Source organism: Colius striatus, chromosome 9, assembly GCF_028858725.1.
Source record: "Colius striatus isolate bColStr4 chromosome 9, bColStr4.1.hap1, whole genome shotgun sequence".
Classification (NCBI taxonomy): Eukaryota; Metazoa; Chordata; class Aves; order Coliiformes; family Coliidae; genus Colius; species Colius striatus.
The window spans coordinates 24,823,617-24,837,146 of record NC_084767.1 but is presented as its reverse complement, the minus strand read 5'-3'; the positions used below and the strand labels follow the sequence as shown (position 1 = coordinate 24,837,146).

Below are 13,530 nucleotides of genomic sequence, written 5' to 3'. Positions count from 1 at the left end.
CAGACTTCTTCCCTTGCTCAAGGAGTGCTGATTTTATCTAAATTGCCGAAGCCGTGAGCAAATGAGAGGTGATGGGAATTATAGACTGCAGATGCTGAGACAAAGCAAGGGAAGCTTTAATTAGCGCATTTTAAGGTAGAAATGAATTTCCTGGGAATAAATTATTGACTCAGGACATATGGAGCTTCTTAGATGTGAACTGAAAAGCTTTTTACCTGCCAGAATCAGGCCTCACAGGTTGTGTGTCTTGTAGAAATGAGTGACATGTTGCTGGGTTCTGAAAGACATGGTGATGAATCCTCCTTCTCTTATGGAAGGAGGAATATTATATGGAGGGATTCTCATTGCTGTTGATTCCCACCAATGCAAGAGAAAGCAGAATTTTTTACACTACTCACATTTATGGTTCAAGTGTTAGTGATGGACCTACTAATGCTGAGAAATTGGGAGTTACATATTGAACCTACAGGTACTGAAAGGAAGATCTTTTCCTTTCAAAATCTTTTATTATTCTCCTTTTTAAGCTCTGTTGTCATCCTTCCATCACACTTGTGCACAAGTAAGGATACTGGGAACCTTAAAACATTGATAACAGATTTTTTAACAGATTTTCAACAGATTTCCATGTCTTTTCAAAGAATGAGACAGTTACAACTATCTACTATTCAGAGGTGGATAGAGATTCCTGTTTGAATTGATGGAGCTGAAACAAAACCATTTAGTTGGATGCTTTAATCCAGAACACCCTGACTTCAGCAGAATTATTAAGGCTCTTAATTATTTATATATTCTGTGTGAGGCAATCGCTCAGAAATCTCATTGAAACAGGCAAGAGTGCAGCCAGGACCAGATCTAATGGTTATGTTATGGGTGTACTCACAGACCCCAGATGCAGGTGCTGCACAAAGAATAAAATAGTTTTGCCCCTACAAGAACACTATTCTGCTCTGAAAAAGCAGGAATGAAAGCATGTTGAGAGGCTGTCAGGTAGACAGGCCACCCCAGCAGCACCTTTCTGACAGCTTGAGGCAGTGGTGGTCTGTATAAGCATGACCTGGAAAATCACCCTGTCCCCCCTTTCTGAGATTAACTGCTACTCAGGGTCTTCCAAAAATTCTACTTTGCTCCTGGATAAATGTATAAGGTAACAGGAGATGGTACAGCAGAGGTACGAGCTAGTGCTTCAGCTTGTTCTTTTTGACAAAGGATCCTAGAGTCTCATGAAAGCTAAAAAACCCCACACCCTCCCTGGGAAAACAAGTATCACGCTCACTGGTTTTTCTAATGTTCTGGTTGCCTGTTTCAGATGTTGCTGTTTTGTCCTATAGGTTAATTTGTATTACCCATGATGAATGAATGCAGTCAAGAGGTATTGAACGCTGATGTGTTTATCTTATGGCAAGATAGAAATGTTGCAAACTTGTGAGGTCCAGGAGGAGATGGGCTAATTTTAGATTTGTTCCTAGCCCTCGCCATGCGAATGGTGTCGCTGCGAGCCCAGCAATGAAGTTCACTGTGTTGTAGCAGACTGCGCAGTTCCCGAGTGTGTCAACCCAGTCTATGAACCAGAACAGTGTTGCCCCGTCTGCAAAAATGGTAAGAAAGTACTGTATTGGCTTTAACAAAGAGATGTAAAGGAACTATTGTACTAAAACATTGTTACTGATGCATCACGAGAAGGTTTGCTTCCATAGGCACAGGCTGGCATTGGGGCTGCTGCTTCTCCTTGTGTGTGGGCTTCAGTTACAAGGTGGCATCTGTGGAAATTAAGGGTGCCCTTTCTGGGCTGTGTCGTCTGCTTGAAGCTGATGGGATTGCTGACTTGAGTCAGGCTTCACAGGATTGCCTCCTGATATTGGTGATAGTCATTTTGTGTCTTTGGGTTTTTTCTCATAAGTAGTGTAGCATGAAGTCAAGTATATAAGAAAAGAGAGAGTCTTTGTCCCTAAGTTAAGAAACTGATGTTTTTTGCCTAAGACCGAGAGAAAACTTCCTGAAATCAATGGTAGTACTTCCATTGGGGCTAGTAAGACACCCACCAAGCCTGTAACATTGTTTGTTGTGTGCTGGAGTCTGTATGAGTGGCATTGGCCCTTACCGTCCTGCTTTCAGCAGGATTTTGTGGAATCTGATTCATCAGTACTTTCAAGAAGGGTTTTTGGATGACTAAAAGTACCTCTTTGGAATCTGTTTCCAAGAAGTTCTCCTCGGTCTTGTATAGCAGCCTGTACACACATATGTCTCTGGAAAAGCACTTTTCTCCTACTGTAGATATGAAGACAGATTAAAAGGGGAGCTAGCATCACATAAACCTCTTCATGGCTTTCTTAACATACAAGAAAAGGCTCATCTCGTGTTTGGAATTCACTCTCCACATATATTTCCTCCTACATACATCACTGCTGCTGGATAAGAGTAATGGTTGCTTTTGGATCTAAATGAAAATGTTTATAAAGAAATAACATTTTCAACACATTTTCTGCTCTTCAAGACAGATAAAAGGTAACGAATTGGAAATACAAAATATTTTTACTGAAGAAATTGGCAAAATTAAGATCAGTCTGGAGAATTGCACTGAAAATAATTCTTGAAATCCTCGGGTTTATATTAAATTGTGGCTTTTACTGAAACATGCTTTGAAAGGTTTTCGTTTAGAGTTTTATGTTTCTGTTGAAAAGCAGAAAATGTTCATAGGAGATTTCATTGGTTTGTTGTTGATGATGAACTTCAGAGAAAATACACATTTACTAGCTCTATACCCTACCTTTGCATGTCCCACTGCAGTTGGGTCTAAGGTTTCTTATTGTACTCAACAAGATTGGTGTCTTCAGTTGATGGCTGGGAGGGGTAACTGGCCATCATCATGCCTCTCACCATAGCTCAGACTCACCTTGAACAACAGCCGCTTGTGTGTGTTTGGCCTCCGTGTTCCCATCGTGGGTGGGGTCCTGTGGTGACGCCCCCTCATGTACAGTGGTAGTGCTTGCTGGGCCCTTCCCACCTGATTTGTGTCATGATTGCAAGCTATGAGCATTGCTAAGGCTGCTCGGGAGTGCATACTCAGAGGTGGCTTCACGCAGATCCAGGAGCTGCTGGATTTCCGTACCAACCCTTCGCCATCATGACTGCTTCCCCCAACAACCAGACTCTCCAGGGTTGGTGGCTTCTGTGTTTCAGTCCCCAGCGTCCTTGGTGACTGGGAGTGGGACAGCATCTTTCTAACATAAACAGTCAGAGTGCCCAAATAACCAGGAGCAAAGGAAGAGGCAGCACAAGACAGGAGGACAGAAGGAAAATCAGACACCTGCTGGAGGGGTTCTGTGGCACAGTGTAGTGATTGGAACCCTCAAGTAGAACCCAGGAGGCTTCCTCCATGCTTTTGTCAAATTTCTCCACACATCTCTTCACTCATCTGTTGTAAACACACAGAGTTCTCTGAAACTTGTTTTAGGCAGAGAGATATCTCTCACCATCCTTTGAAAAGCAGTCTGCATGACTTGGGGTTCCTGAGGCCAGAGAGGCTGGAGCTTGTATCACAGCTCTGAGCCAGCAGTGGATGAAGGGGAGAGGCGGTGCAGTGGGGTGGCTATTCCTTGGCACCAAGGAACATGCCTACACAGGGCAGGGGTACTGTGGAGGGGAACTGAACCTCTGTCTGTGTCCCAGCCTGACTGTAGGGATGAGACAGGAGACTCCCCACTCCCAGTTGTCAGGACTTTCTGCTCCTTCTGCTGCAGCTGGAGCTCACTGGCTAATAGTTGGCCAATGTTTGTAGTTTTGACTTCATCCTGCACAAACAAAATTAAGTCATTCACACAGTAATGGAAATTCATAGGCACCAAGATGTTTTTCGTTGTCACTGGGAATTTGATGAGCAAATTTTGTAACTGCTGTTGGTGGTGGCTCCGGGTGTGATGCACACCCTTTGCAGCCCTCTTACATTTTGGCAACTTCATATGAACAAGTAACAAGCATTGCTGTGTCTCTTCCCTCTCTGAATCCCTCTGACACATCCTAATGAATGAGGATCGCAATGCTGTAAGTTGTCTGCTCATCTTGAGACCAAGATGTTATCTTTCCGCTCTCTGCTGCAGCCAGTCAATTAAAGCTCAGTTTCACAAATGCATGAAGATAACACGAGCTGACAGACCCACTTAAATGATTGGAACACCCCATTCTTTTTCTTCTTTTTATTTGTTTGTGTTTTTCCTTCCACCCTGTAGCTTTTCTTTCTGCCAAAGTGATGAAGGCAGTTCCGGTGCCACGTTTCAATGTGACGAAAACAGTTTAGCTTACTCTCAGTCCCTGTGGTCATTGCTCAAGGGATACAGCTTGGGGGGGGGGGGGGGGGGGGGGGGCATGGGCAGGGGGGAGCAGGGCAAGAAGTTAATCCCCAGAACAATGTGTAGTGTAAATCGTAATTTCAAAGGCTACTCCTTAAAATTCTGGCAAGGAAATTCCTCTTTATAGGTTAAAACACAGCCCTGCATCATTTGCTGCACTCTGCTAGCATCGTGGCTTGCCTACTTGTTTAGCTGTTGCAGCCATTAATGGCAGAATAATTTCCACCTGATACATTCAGATAGATTTTCATGCCTTTCTTAATTATGTCTTGCCAAGGGCAAAAGTGCTGTGAAGCAGTGAGGTTAATGCAAAAATCTGTTGATTCTAACATACTGACCTGAAGATTCATAAAAAGCCAATATCAATTTCCCTACCTCTACCATCATTTAAGAGTAGTCTGAACAAGTGGCTTTGGAGATATATCCCTAATTGTCAAAATAAATAGAACTGTTATCCTGCACTTTGCTAAATGCTGTAGCTGGTGCAAAGCTGTTTCTGCTCAGCAAGGGACACCACGTTACACACAGAGCAGGCGGGGTTCCCTGCGAGGCTAAAATCTGGGGGTGAGGAAGGGAGAGGACATTGTCTCCTTTGTGTCCTATCACCCTATTTGTCAGAGTGGATTTTAAGGACACTGGCTCCAGGTGCTGCACAGCATTTCTATCGTGGAGATGAAAGGTCACTGGATTTCATGTTTCCTGGTAGTGACAGACTGCAGAATTATGGCCCCAAGTTGTTATTTCTAGTCATTGTGACTTCTCCAGACAAAAGTGTGTCAGCTATTGTTAACTCTCTCCTCTGTGGGATCTAAAACTTGCCTATCACTGTTAAAATCAAGCTCGTGGCTGCCACCATCTGTGCTATCCTTTCCATCCCCAGATTCCCCTGTGGTTCAGTAAGGTCATCCATCCACTCTGCTTGTGTCAAAGCCCATCCAAGAAAAAATTGCCCCCAAAGTGCCCATCCCCACATGTCGAGGGCTGTAGACGTGCATGTCTGACGTAACTCATACCTCTCCTGGGTCTTCTCACCAGATGCTAACCATTTCCAGACCTCTGCTCATCCCACCATCCATTGCTGTGCATTAAGCTTCATTATTGATGAAACATGTTGCTTTTAAAGTCCATCCTTAAGCGTTGCTGCAAGATTGCACTTTATATTTCCTTCAGCCCTTTGAATGTGGTCTGGCAAGGATGCAGGGATGGGGGAGGGATCCCCAGAGTATCATCACTCTCATCTCTTAATCTGATTTAATCTGTGGTCCAGATGAAATGCCAGCTCTTCTTTGCTAGCCCCAAGCAACTCTCACCTACTACACTGTGCAAAGGAAGAAATTAATTGCATTTCACCTTCCCCAGTGCTGTTCCTCCTGAGCCAAAATCACCCATTCCCAATTGCCCTTTCTAGGGGGTGAGCAGAGGTGCCCTAGCAGGGAATCTCCAAAGTGGTCTTGGGGGCACTTCCTCCAACACTGTGCTGAGTTAGAGACGTGGATCTACCTGCTGCTCTAAGAGGGCTCAGCTTCACGCCTCTTGTGCATCCGTCCCCCCTGTGGAAGAAAAAAACAGATGCAATTTCAGATGAATGTCAGGGAAAAGCTGGAGGTGAGTGGAGGCAAGGGAAGGGCAACCTGGGGTTCGTGGTGACCCATGTTCTTCTGATTTTGCAAAGTGCTCCTTCCGAATTGCATCTGAAAATAATCTTGACATTAGCAAAAATTCAGCATAGTGGACGACTTCATGGCACAGATGTGTCAGGGAAATGAATTTTACATTTCCAATAAATGCCACAATAGAATTGTTAACTTCTCTGTAAAGTGTGAAATTCTTTTCAGAGCATTTCAAAGGCGCCTTCACCCACTTACACATACATGAACACAATTGCTAAAATAGACTTTGCCTTGACACTTTCATTTTCGTGAGGGATGAACAGAATAAACATTATAAATTTCTAGTTTGGGGTTTGGTTTTGCTTTTAATTTTTTTTTTTTTTTTAGCCACTGATCCTCAACAAAAGAATTTGTTACCCAATAAGACAGATAAAAGCTAATGTGTCTACAATAAAATATTTTCTGGCAAGTGTGCTTACTCACATTAGCATGGGCTTCTGGAGACATTTGTGATGAAATATGGGGCAGCAGGAAGACATTTCATAGATAATCTGTCACTGAGTCTTTAATTAAAGTTTTAAATTATCACAACTGATACACATTTCAAAGTAAAAAATCTGATCTTGCCCTCCACACGCAAGTGAAAGATCCTTTTGACCTTCAACAGATTTTACCTTGGTAAAATAGCATGTATTCAGGCAAAGCTCTTTGAGTATTTATTGTAATATGCTATAAATATTAATAATTTCATACAAATGTCTTCATATTTGAGGGCATGGGCACAAAGGGAGTAAATACCCATTTATTTCTGTGTATATGAAGCCTCATTTTACCTAAGCTTCTCTTTCGGTTTACTGAGAATATAAACTTGCTGCTCATTATTTCTCTGTTCAAGTTAATTTGCAATAAGCATTCAGCACCCCAGCCTGTTCCTTCTGTAACACAGCATGTTTTGCCCAGAACCTCCCGAGGATTTTCACAGCCTGTCAAAGCCAAGGGCAGCCTTTCCTCTAGCAAACACATTACATGTGTCCCTAAGTCAGTTTTCCACACCACTGTGTAGAACAACACCTGGGATTTGACTTTCCAGACTGCCTTTTCGCAGCAAGCAGTGTGTAAAAATGCCTTTTTTCAAAATGGGAGATTCTTGGAAGTCCTCGAGAGTCAAAGGGATGTCCCTTCAGAAAAACTTTGCTGCGGACAGCAGGGTGAGTTGGTGCTGGGACATGGGCAAGCGGCTCCCAGGCCAGACTGTTCTTGTCTTGCCCAGCCAGACACACTGGGTGAAAGTTGATTCAGGAGCTGCCTTTGCATTCATAAATTAGGCAGGGTTAACACTGACCAGCAGTCAGATGGGTAGACCTCCCAGGAAAATCTGTATGCCACAGAAAGAGGCTGGTGGTACCGTCAATGAACAGGGCTCCTCCTTTTGAATCAGGGAGACAACCAAATCAATGCCTAGGTATTGTCTTATGGGGGGGCAATGCAATATGTTTCTTTTATAAAACCCTTCAGGATTTAAGGAGACAACAAGCTCCACGCAAATGTAAATTACTTATTGCATTTTAGGTGAAGGGGATGGATTAACAGTGCAAGTTGTTAACCAATATTGACAAAAAGAACTTTCCCACATGGTCTCTATTGTTCCAAATTACTGGCTACCTTGAAAAGTGCCAAGATTTTAATATTGAATAATCCTGTACCTGGATATTAATTTACCTGTGCTTTATTGCATAAGTATATCTTGTTATTTATCTGCAAGTTGTGGATCATTGAATCTCCAGGTCATTGTTTTGGAAAGCATCTGCTTCTAACAAAAAAAAAAATCAATGGAGTATGGAAAAAAATGATAAAAGTTTGAGGAAAAAAAATGAAGGTTTTGGGGAGAGGATGTTTTGTCTGCCATTTGGTGATAGACAACTGTTGCAGGATAAAGATGACACAGGAAATGTGGCAAGAGGATGAGAGAAGACTTCATATTCATTTACTTTATGGAAAACAGTGGTTTGGAGCCATGGGGAAATTCCTTTACAAAAGAAAAAAAACCCGACTAAATAAAATTCCTCTTCTAATTTATTTCAGGAATTCCTGAAATGGCCAGATTTTAAGATTGCAGTTAAAACCCCTTCAGTCAAAGTCTATGCAATATGCTGATTGATTGTGCAGATGCAAGTTGAATGTCATCAGCCAAGAAGAAGATGTATCCTCCACGCCAGACTTTGCTGCACTCCACGATCCTCTTCATAGGTCCCAGAGACCGAAGCCAGTAGTGTAGCGTAGCCATGTCTTCCTTCTTGGTGGATGAAGTATTCATAGCAGCCAGATAGCTTCTTGGGTACTCAGTTGACCCAACCACCACCCCCTCACTCAGATGTCAGGTGGTGGGTTGAGGGATAACAGGAAGAACTTGCTCCTCTTCAGGCAGTGCTTGTCCAGTGCGTGGGAGCTGGTGGTTGTTTCACAGCTGACCCCTTCATGCTGTTGTGCCGATGAAGAAATGCCATCACAAATCAAAGCTGTCTTCCTTTTTTGCAGAACCTGCAGAAGCCACCTTAATGTTGCTATGACGGAGCCTGGTGCACCAAGGCTTTGTGGCCAGCTATGAAAATCAGTGGGGCTGGAAGACTGAATGCAAGCAAAAGTTCCTGACACTATGAAGGATGGGGTTTTGATTGTTTATCAGCTGATGTTCTTTTGTTTACCAGCAGGAATGTGGTACCCTACCAGCTCAATTAAAGGAGTGATTTCATTATGAACAGAGGAAAAAATAGATTGACTTAAAAGCTGATAGAAGATCAAGACTGAAGACAAGGCAGTATATCTGGGCTAGGCAGCTGCCAGGCTGATAGAATACTTCAGTACTCGCTTTACTGTTTCTTGAAAAAAGAAGTTATTTCATTGAAATTGATTCTCAGTGGAGCTCATTCACCTCCATCTCACTGGGCCAAGTGGTTAAAGGCACGTAGATTCTGAACTTGCTGATGAGAGTTGGGTACAGAAGCATCTGTCAAGAGCTGGCTCCTCTGTTGCTTTTGGAAATCTGATTCAGTCGGGTTATCCAGATGCTTAAATGCCCTGCTGACTCAAGATTGTGACCTGCTCCCCATGAACAGTCATCTAGTAACAATGGAAAGCTTCAGAAAAGATTATAGAGGTTAAAATTTCCAAAACTAGCCATGCTGGTGCTGGATAGCATCAAGGAGGGCTGAGTCAAATCTGACACCTCCTGAAGTTTAGAAAGAGAGACTAAAACAGGCAAGGGAGAGGAAGAGCCTTTAGAGAACAAAAAAGACATGAATTGAAGAGCACTTAATGTGATTACCTCTATGACACAGCTCAGTGCTCACACAGAGCAGTGGCTGCTGGACTGAGTAGCGTCAGAGTGGCAGGAACACTGCTGGGAAAAGCTCTGGTAAAAGTGTGCTGCGGTACAGAGCCATCCCCTCTGACTCGCCGCGTTTGTCTGCACCCTCACGGGTCAGCTAATGCTTCCTGAGCATCTGTGGTCCTTTCCCCTGCCCAGGGAGCAAGAAAAGGATAATTCACATATTAAACAAGGCAGGAGAAGACTCTGCCAGACAGCGTAAAGCCAGGCAGGAGCTGAAAGCCACTATCCTGAATTTGTACCCCAGGTCCTAACCCTGTTTCCATGCTTCCACCCCAGCAGAGTTCAAAATGAATGTTTACAGGCATCCTAAAGAGATGGGTCAGGGAGCATTATGAGAAGCCATTTGTTGGATGGGACTGGCTCCAAAGCTCTCATTAAGCGGACACAGTTCACAGAGATGTAGGAAACAACATTTAATGGTCTGCATTACTCTTTAAACTCAGAAATATTTATGAAGAAGCATCTGCTCATCGGTGATTGTTTCCCCATGGGAAAGTGTTGCTGAAATTTGTGTGCACAAGCCTATGGCAGTGGTAGTTCAAGATCCACTATCATCATGATAATATATTACAGAGGAGGGGGTGGGTTTTTGGGGGAAAAATGTTCCTAGACTCAGGTTGGGAAACTAGGTTCCTTTTGCAGAACACAGACAGCCCAGTCAGTACTGAAATTAAAGTACTGAAATTACATGATGTTACTGTTCCCCACCTGATCAAATTCTTGATGTAACTTAAAAGACCCAAAGCAACATCGTTATCCAATTACATTGCTGTAAACCATTTTGCTGCAAGAGAAGCCTAAAGCCAAATCCTGAGGCTGTGTCACTTGGTATAATGCCGGCAGCGTTGTTCTACTCTGATATGCTCCAGCTGAGGATCTGACCTGCAAGAGCTCATAGTCTCTGGGTGACTCACAGGCAAATTGCAGGAGGCTAGGGTGTTTTGCATGGTCAGGCTTTCTAAAAGGATTAGAAATGGGTTTGCTTTTACTGCTCCAGAAGGTTGGGATTATTAAGCATATCTGTATGAGAAGAGTGGCAGACACTGTCTTCATGTATTTCTAATTTAATGAATGTTTAAAGCTTCTTTTATTGGAGCCTACATATATGTAGAGTAGAGGACTTTAACAAGAGGTTGACTTACGTCGAATAATTGATGTTTGAGCTGCTCCTTCTACGTGAAATGCAGACTTTACAGAGCAAAGAGACTGTAATGAAAATATGAATTAAAGATTAGAGCTAAGCAAGTCTGAGAAAACTTAGAATTAAAAAAGGCACTTAGAAGTTTTCTTTTCCTGCTTCCTTTCTTTCACTCCACTTTTTCTACTTCTCCATCCTGTCTGCTGCTTTGATAGGGTCCTGTATTTTAGCTGCAACCTTCTATCTCTTCTATACCTATGCAGCTCTGCAAAGGAAATCAGTGCAGTAATCTCATTCTGGGTATTACCATATGTTTTCACATCATCCTAGCCTGTAATGCTTGCCAACTCACCAGTCACTTCAGCTGGAGAGACCAAAAACTATTTTTAAGGTGCGTTTTTCTTCATCTCTGTTCCTAATTTGCTGATGGAGTGCATCTCTTGGGCAGAGTAAGTGCAAGTTTGGTGCAACCGTTTGCCAGAGGGACCCACAAGTTGTTACAATTTGGCCCAGAAAGGGTAAGAGAACATTATTTATACATAGTGGCAGTACTGCTGCATGGCAGCAACTGAGCTGTTACTGTGCAAGGAAAGAAGGTGCCTGTAGCAGAGACTCAAGGCTGGTACTATGCCAAGACTGCCATTGGATATTGCTGGTCCCTGTTGTCCAGGGATGCTCTTCTGCCCATAAACATCAGCATCTATTTCCTCCCACCTCGTTGACCCAGCCCTCTCCCTCTACTCTAGCTGTCTTCACGCTCTGGCTTTCCACAGGTGCTGTCAAGTCTCAGTGCAGGTCTGTCAGCTCAGCTCTAAGGCTTCGCTCAGCTTGAGGCTTTGCTTGGCTGGTTGGGGGTAATTTCTTGCTTTCTGTGTTTGTGTTTAGAAAACCCCTCTGCAGTGTTGATCTGGACTCATACCTAAGACTGAATTCCTTAGATTTGATTAACCACAAATAAAAGCCCAGTGGAAAAGAGAAAAGGATGTTGATTTCTTTGCTTTGGATGTTTGGGTTGGTATGTCTCAGTTCTTCACACCTCTGGCCATATTGATCCAGCTAAATAAAGGAAGGCTGGGCAGAGCACTTGCCCATGGCACCCTGATTGCCAGCACTTTGTAATGAGGGGCACACCTATGCTGCAGCCATCAGCCAGCATGGTTCTAGGAGGCTTTGCTTGGCCCACTGCCCAGTCATGTCTTCCCCCAGCCCAGAGGCACAGCTGGCACCCTTCATGCAGAGGGACCCTCACTCTGCTGGGCTTCAGGGCCACCCTTCTGCTTGCTTAAGCAGTCTAAAGAAATGCATGCAAAATAATGACATCATAGGATGAAGAGGGCACCTCCTAGGCTCCAGAGGAAGTCCAAGGAGAAGTGTCAGGTGGGGCGGTTGTGGCCAATCTTTACCACTTGGCATCAAAGCCAGAGGAAAGTCTCATGCCCTGTTTTATTTATCAGTCTGGGTGCGTTCTTTGAGTCCCTCCACAAGAAAAGCTGCCACTACACTCTTACCCCTTATAATTTTTCACAGAATCACAAAATGGTAGGATTTGGAAGGGACCATTAGAAATCATCTAGTCTAACCCCTCTGCTAAAGCAGGTCCACTTAGATTGAGTCACACAAGAATGTATCCAGCCAGGTTTTGAAAATCTCCAGAGAGGAGACTTCACACCCTCTCTGGACAGCCTGTGCCAGTGCCTGTGCCTGTGCCACCCTCACATGGAAGTAGTTTTTCCTTATGTTTAAGGGAAACTTTTTGTGTTTGTTCCTTACCCCTTGTCTTATCACTGCAGGAAAAAAGTGTCCCTCCATCCTCTTGACGTGCACCTTTTAAAAACTTGTGAGTATTAATGAGATCCCCACTCAGTCTCCTCTTCTCTAAAGAGACCCAGTTCCCGCAGCCTTTCCTCTTAAGGAAGATGCTCCCATTCCCTGATCATCTTGGTGGCCCAGCGCTGGACTCTCTCCAGAAGTTCCCTGTCCCTCTTGAGCTGGGGAGCCCAGAACTGGACACAAGTCTCTAGATGAGGCCTCACCAGTGCTGAAGAGGACGGGAGACAAGCCCACCCTGTAGTGCAACAAGTCTCAACTTCGTTTGCAAAGATACAACTCTTTTATAGATCAGGCTCATACATATTGCAAAAGCTAAGCTCATCATTGGTTCCCACTTAGGTGCAAACCTCGCCCTTGTTTCAACATACTCCAGATACTTGTGGCTGCTTAACCCAAACTAAGCTCCTGCTTTCTCATCCTATTATCATACAGCTCTCTTGCTTTCACAGCCTTGAGCAGGAGTCCAATATCTTATTGCTTAATGCTTACTGCCTAACCAGCTGTATTCTATCATGTCCTCTTTTCTCTAGACAAGTCTCCACAAAACTCCCCACACACCAGGGCAGGGTAGAGGTGCATGGGGTTGTTCCACCCCAGATGCAGGACTTTGCACTTGTCCTTGTTGAACCTCATGAGGTTCCTCTCTGCCCAAATCTCGAGCTGGTTGAGATCCTGCTGAATGGCAGCACAGCCTTCTGGGGAATCAGCCAGTCCTCCCAGTTTGGTGTCATCAGCCAACTTGCTGAGGGTACACTCTGTCCCCTCATCCAGGTCGTTGAAGATGTTGAACAAGACTGGCCCCAGAACTGATCTCTGTGGACTGGGGAGCAGAGGAGTCAGAGAGGAGGGCAGTGAGGCACTCCACATGATACAATCAGTTACTGGCAAAGACAGTGATGGCTCTGTGGCCCTACTAACTGCTGTTCTTTGGGGTGTGTGTGGTGGATGGGTCTCATTGTAAAACGTGGTCACTCTTAGCAACCCTGTCTAGGTGTGCCTGTGTTCCGTATCATGTCTTTATGTGTGCAAGTTCTTGAAGCTTAAAAGCTGTAAAAAACAGAATTTTCTCAAGGTAAAAAAACTCCAAACCATCAAGCTAAAACCTGTCAAAATGCAATGGAAAACACCATAGACTTGCAGTCCCATCCAATAGGGTATGAAATCTGCCCTGTCCACAATGCACTCAGGACATATGTGGTCTAATCATATGTATGATGTAAC

At 44.0% G+C, this 13,530-nt stretch overlaps 1 protein-coding gene across 6 annotated transcripts in view; it reads left to right on the top strand.

Moving 5' to 3' along the window:
* Positions 1 to 13,530, top strand: part of VWC2L (von Willebrand factor C domain containing 2 like) — a 58,662-nt gene that overhangs the window by 18,354 nt on the left and 26,778 nt on the right. The window contains exons 3-4 of one of the 6 annotated variants that reach the window (XM_062002220.1): positions 1,467 to 1,596; positions 8,489 to 11,808. The exons of 1 other annotated variant lie outside the window; for it this stretch is intronic. In XM_062002220.1, coding sequence (XP_061858204.1) covers positions 1,467 to 1,596; positions 8,489 to 8,520 — 162 coding nt within the window. In that variant the 3' untranslated portion in view covers positions 8,521 to 11,808. Of the gene's footprint in view, positions 1 to 1,466; positions 1,597 to 8,035; positions 11,809 to 13,530 lie in introns of those variants that run through there. 4 more of the 6 variants (XM_062002221.1, XM_062002219.1, XM_062002225.1 and 1 more) reach the window with 4 other exon arrangements.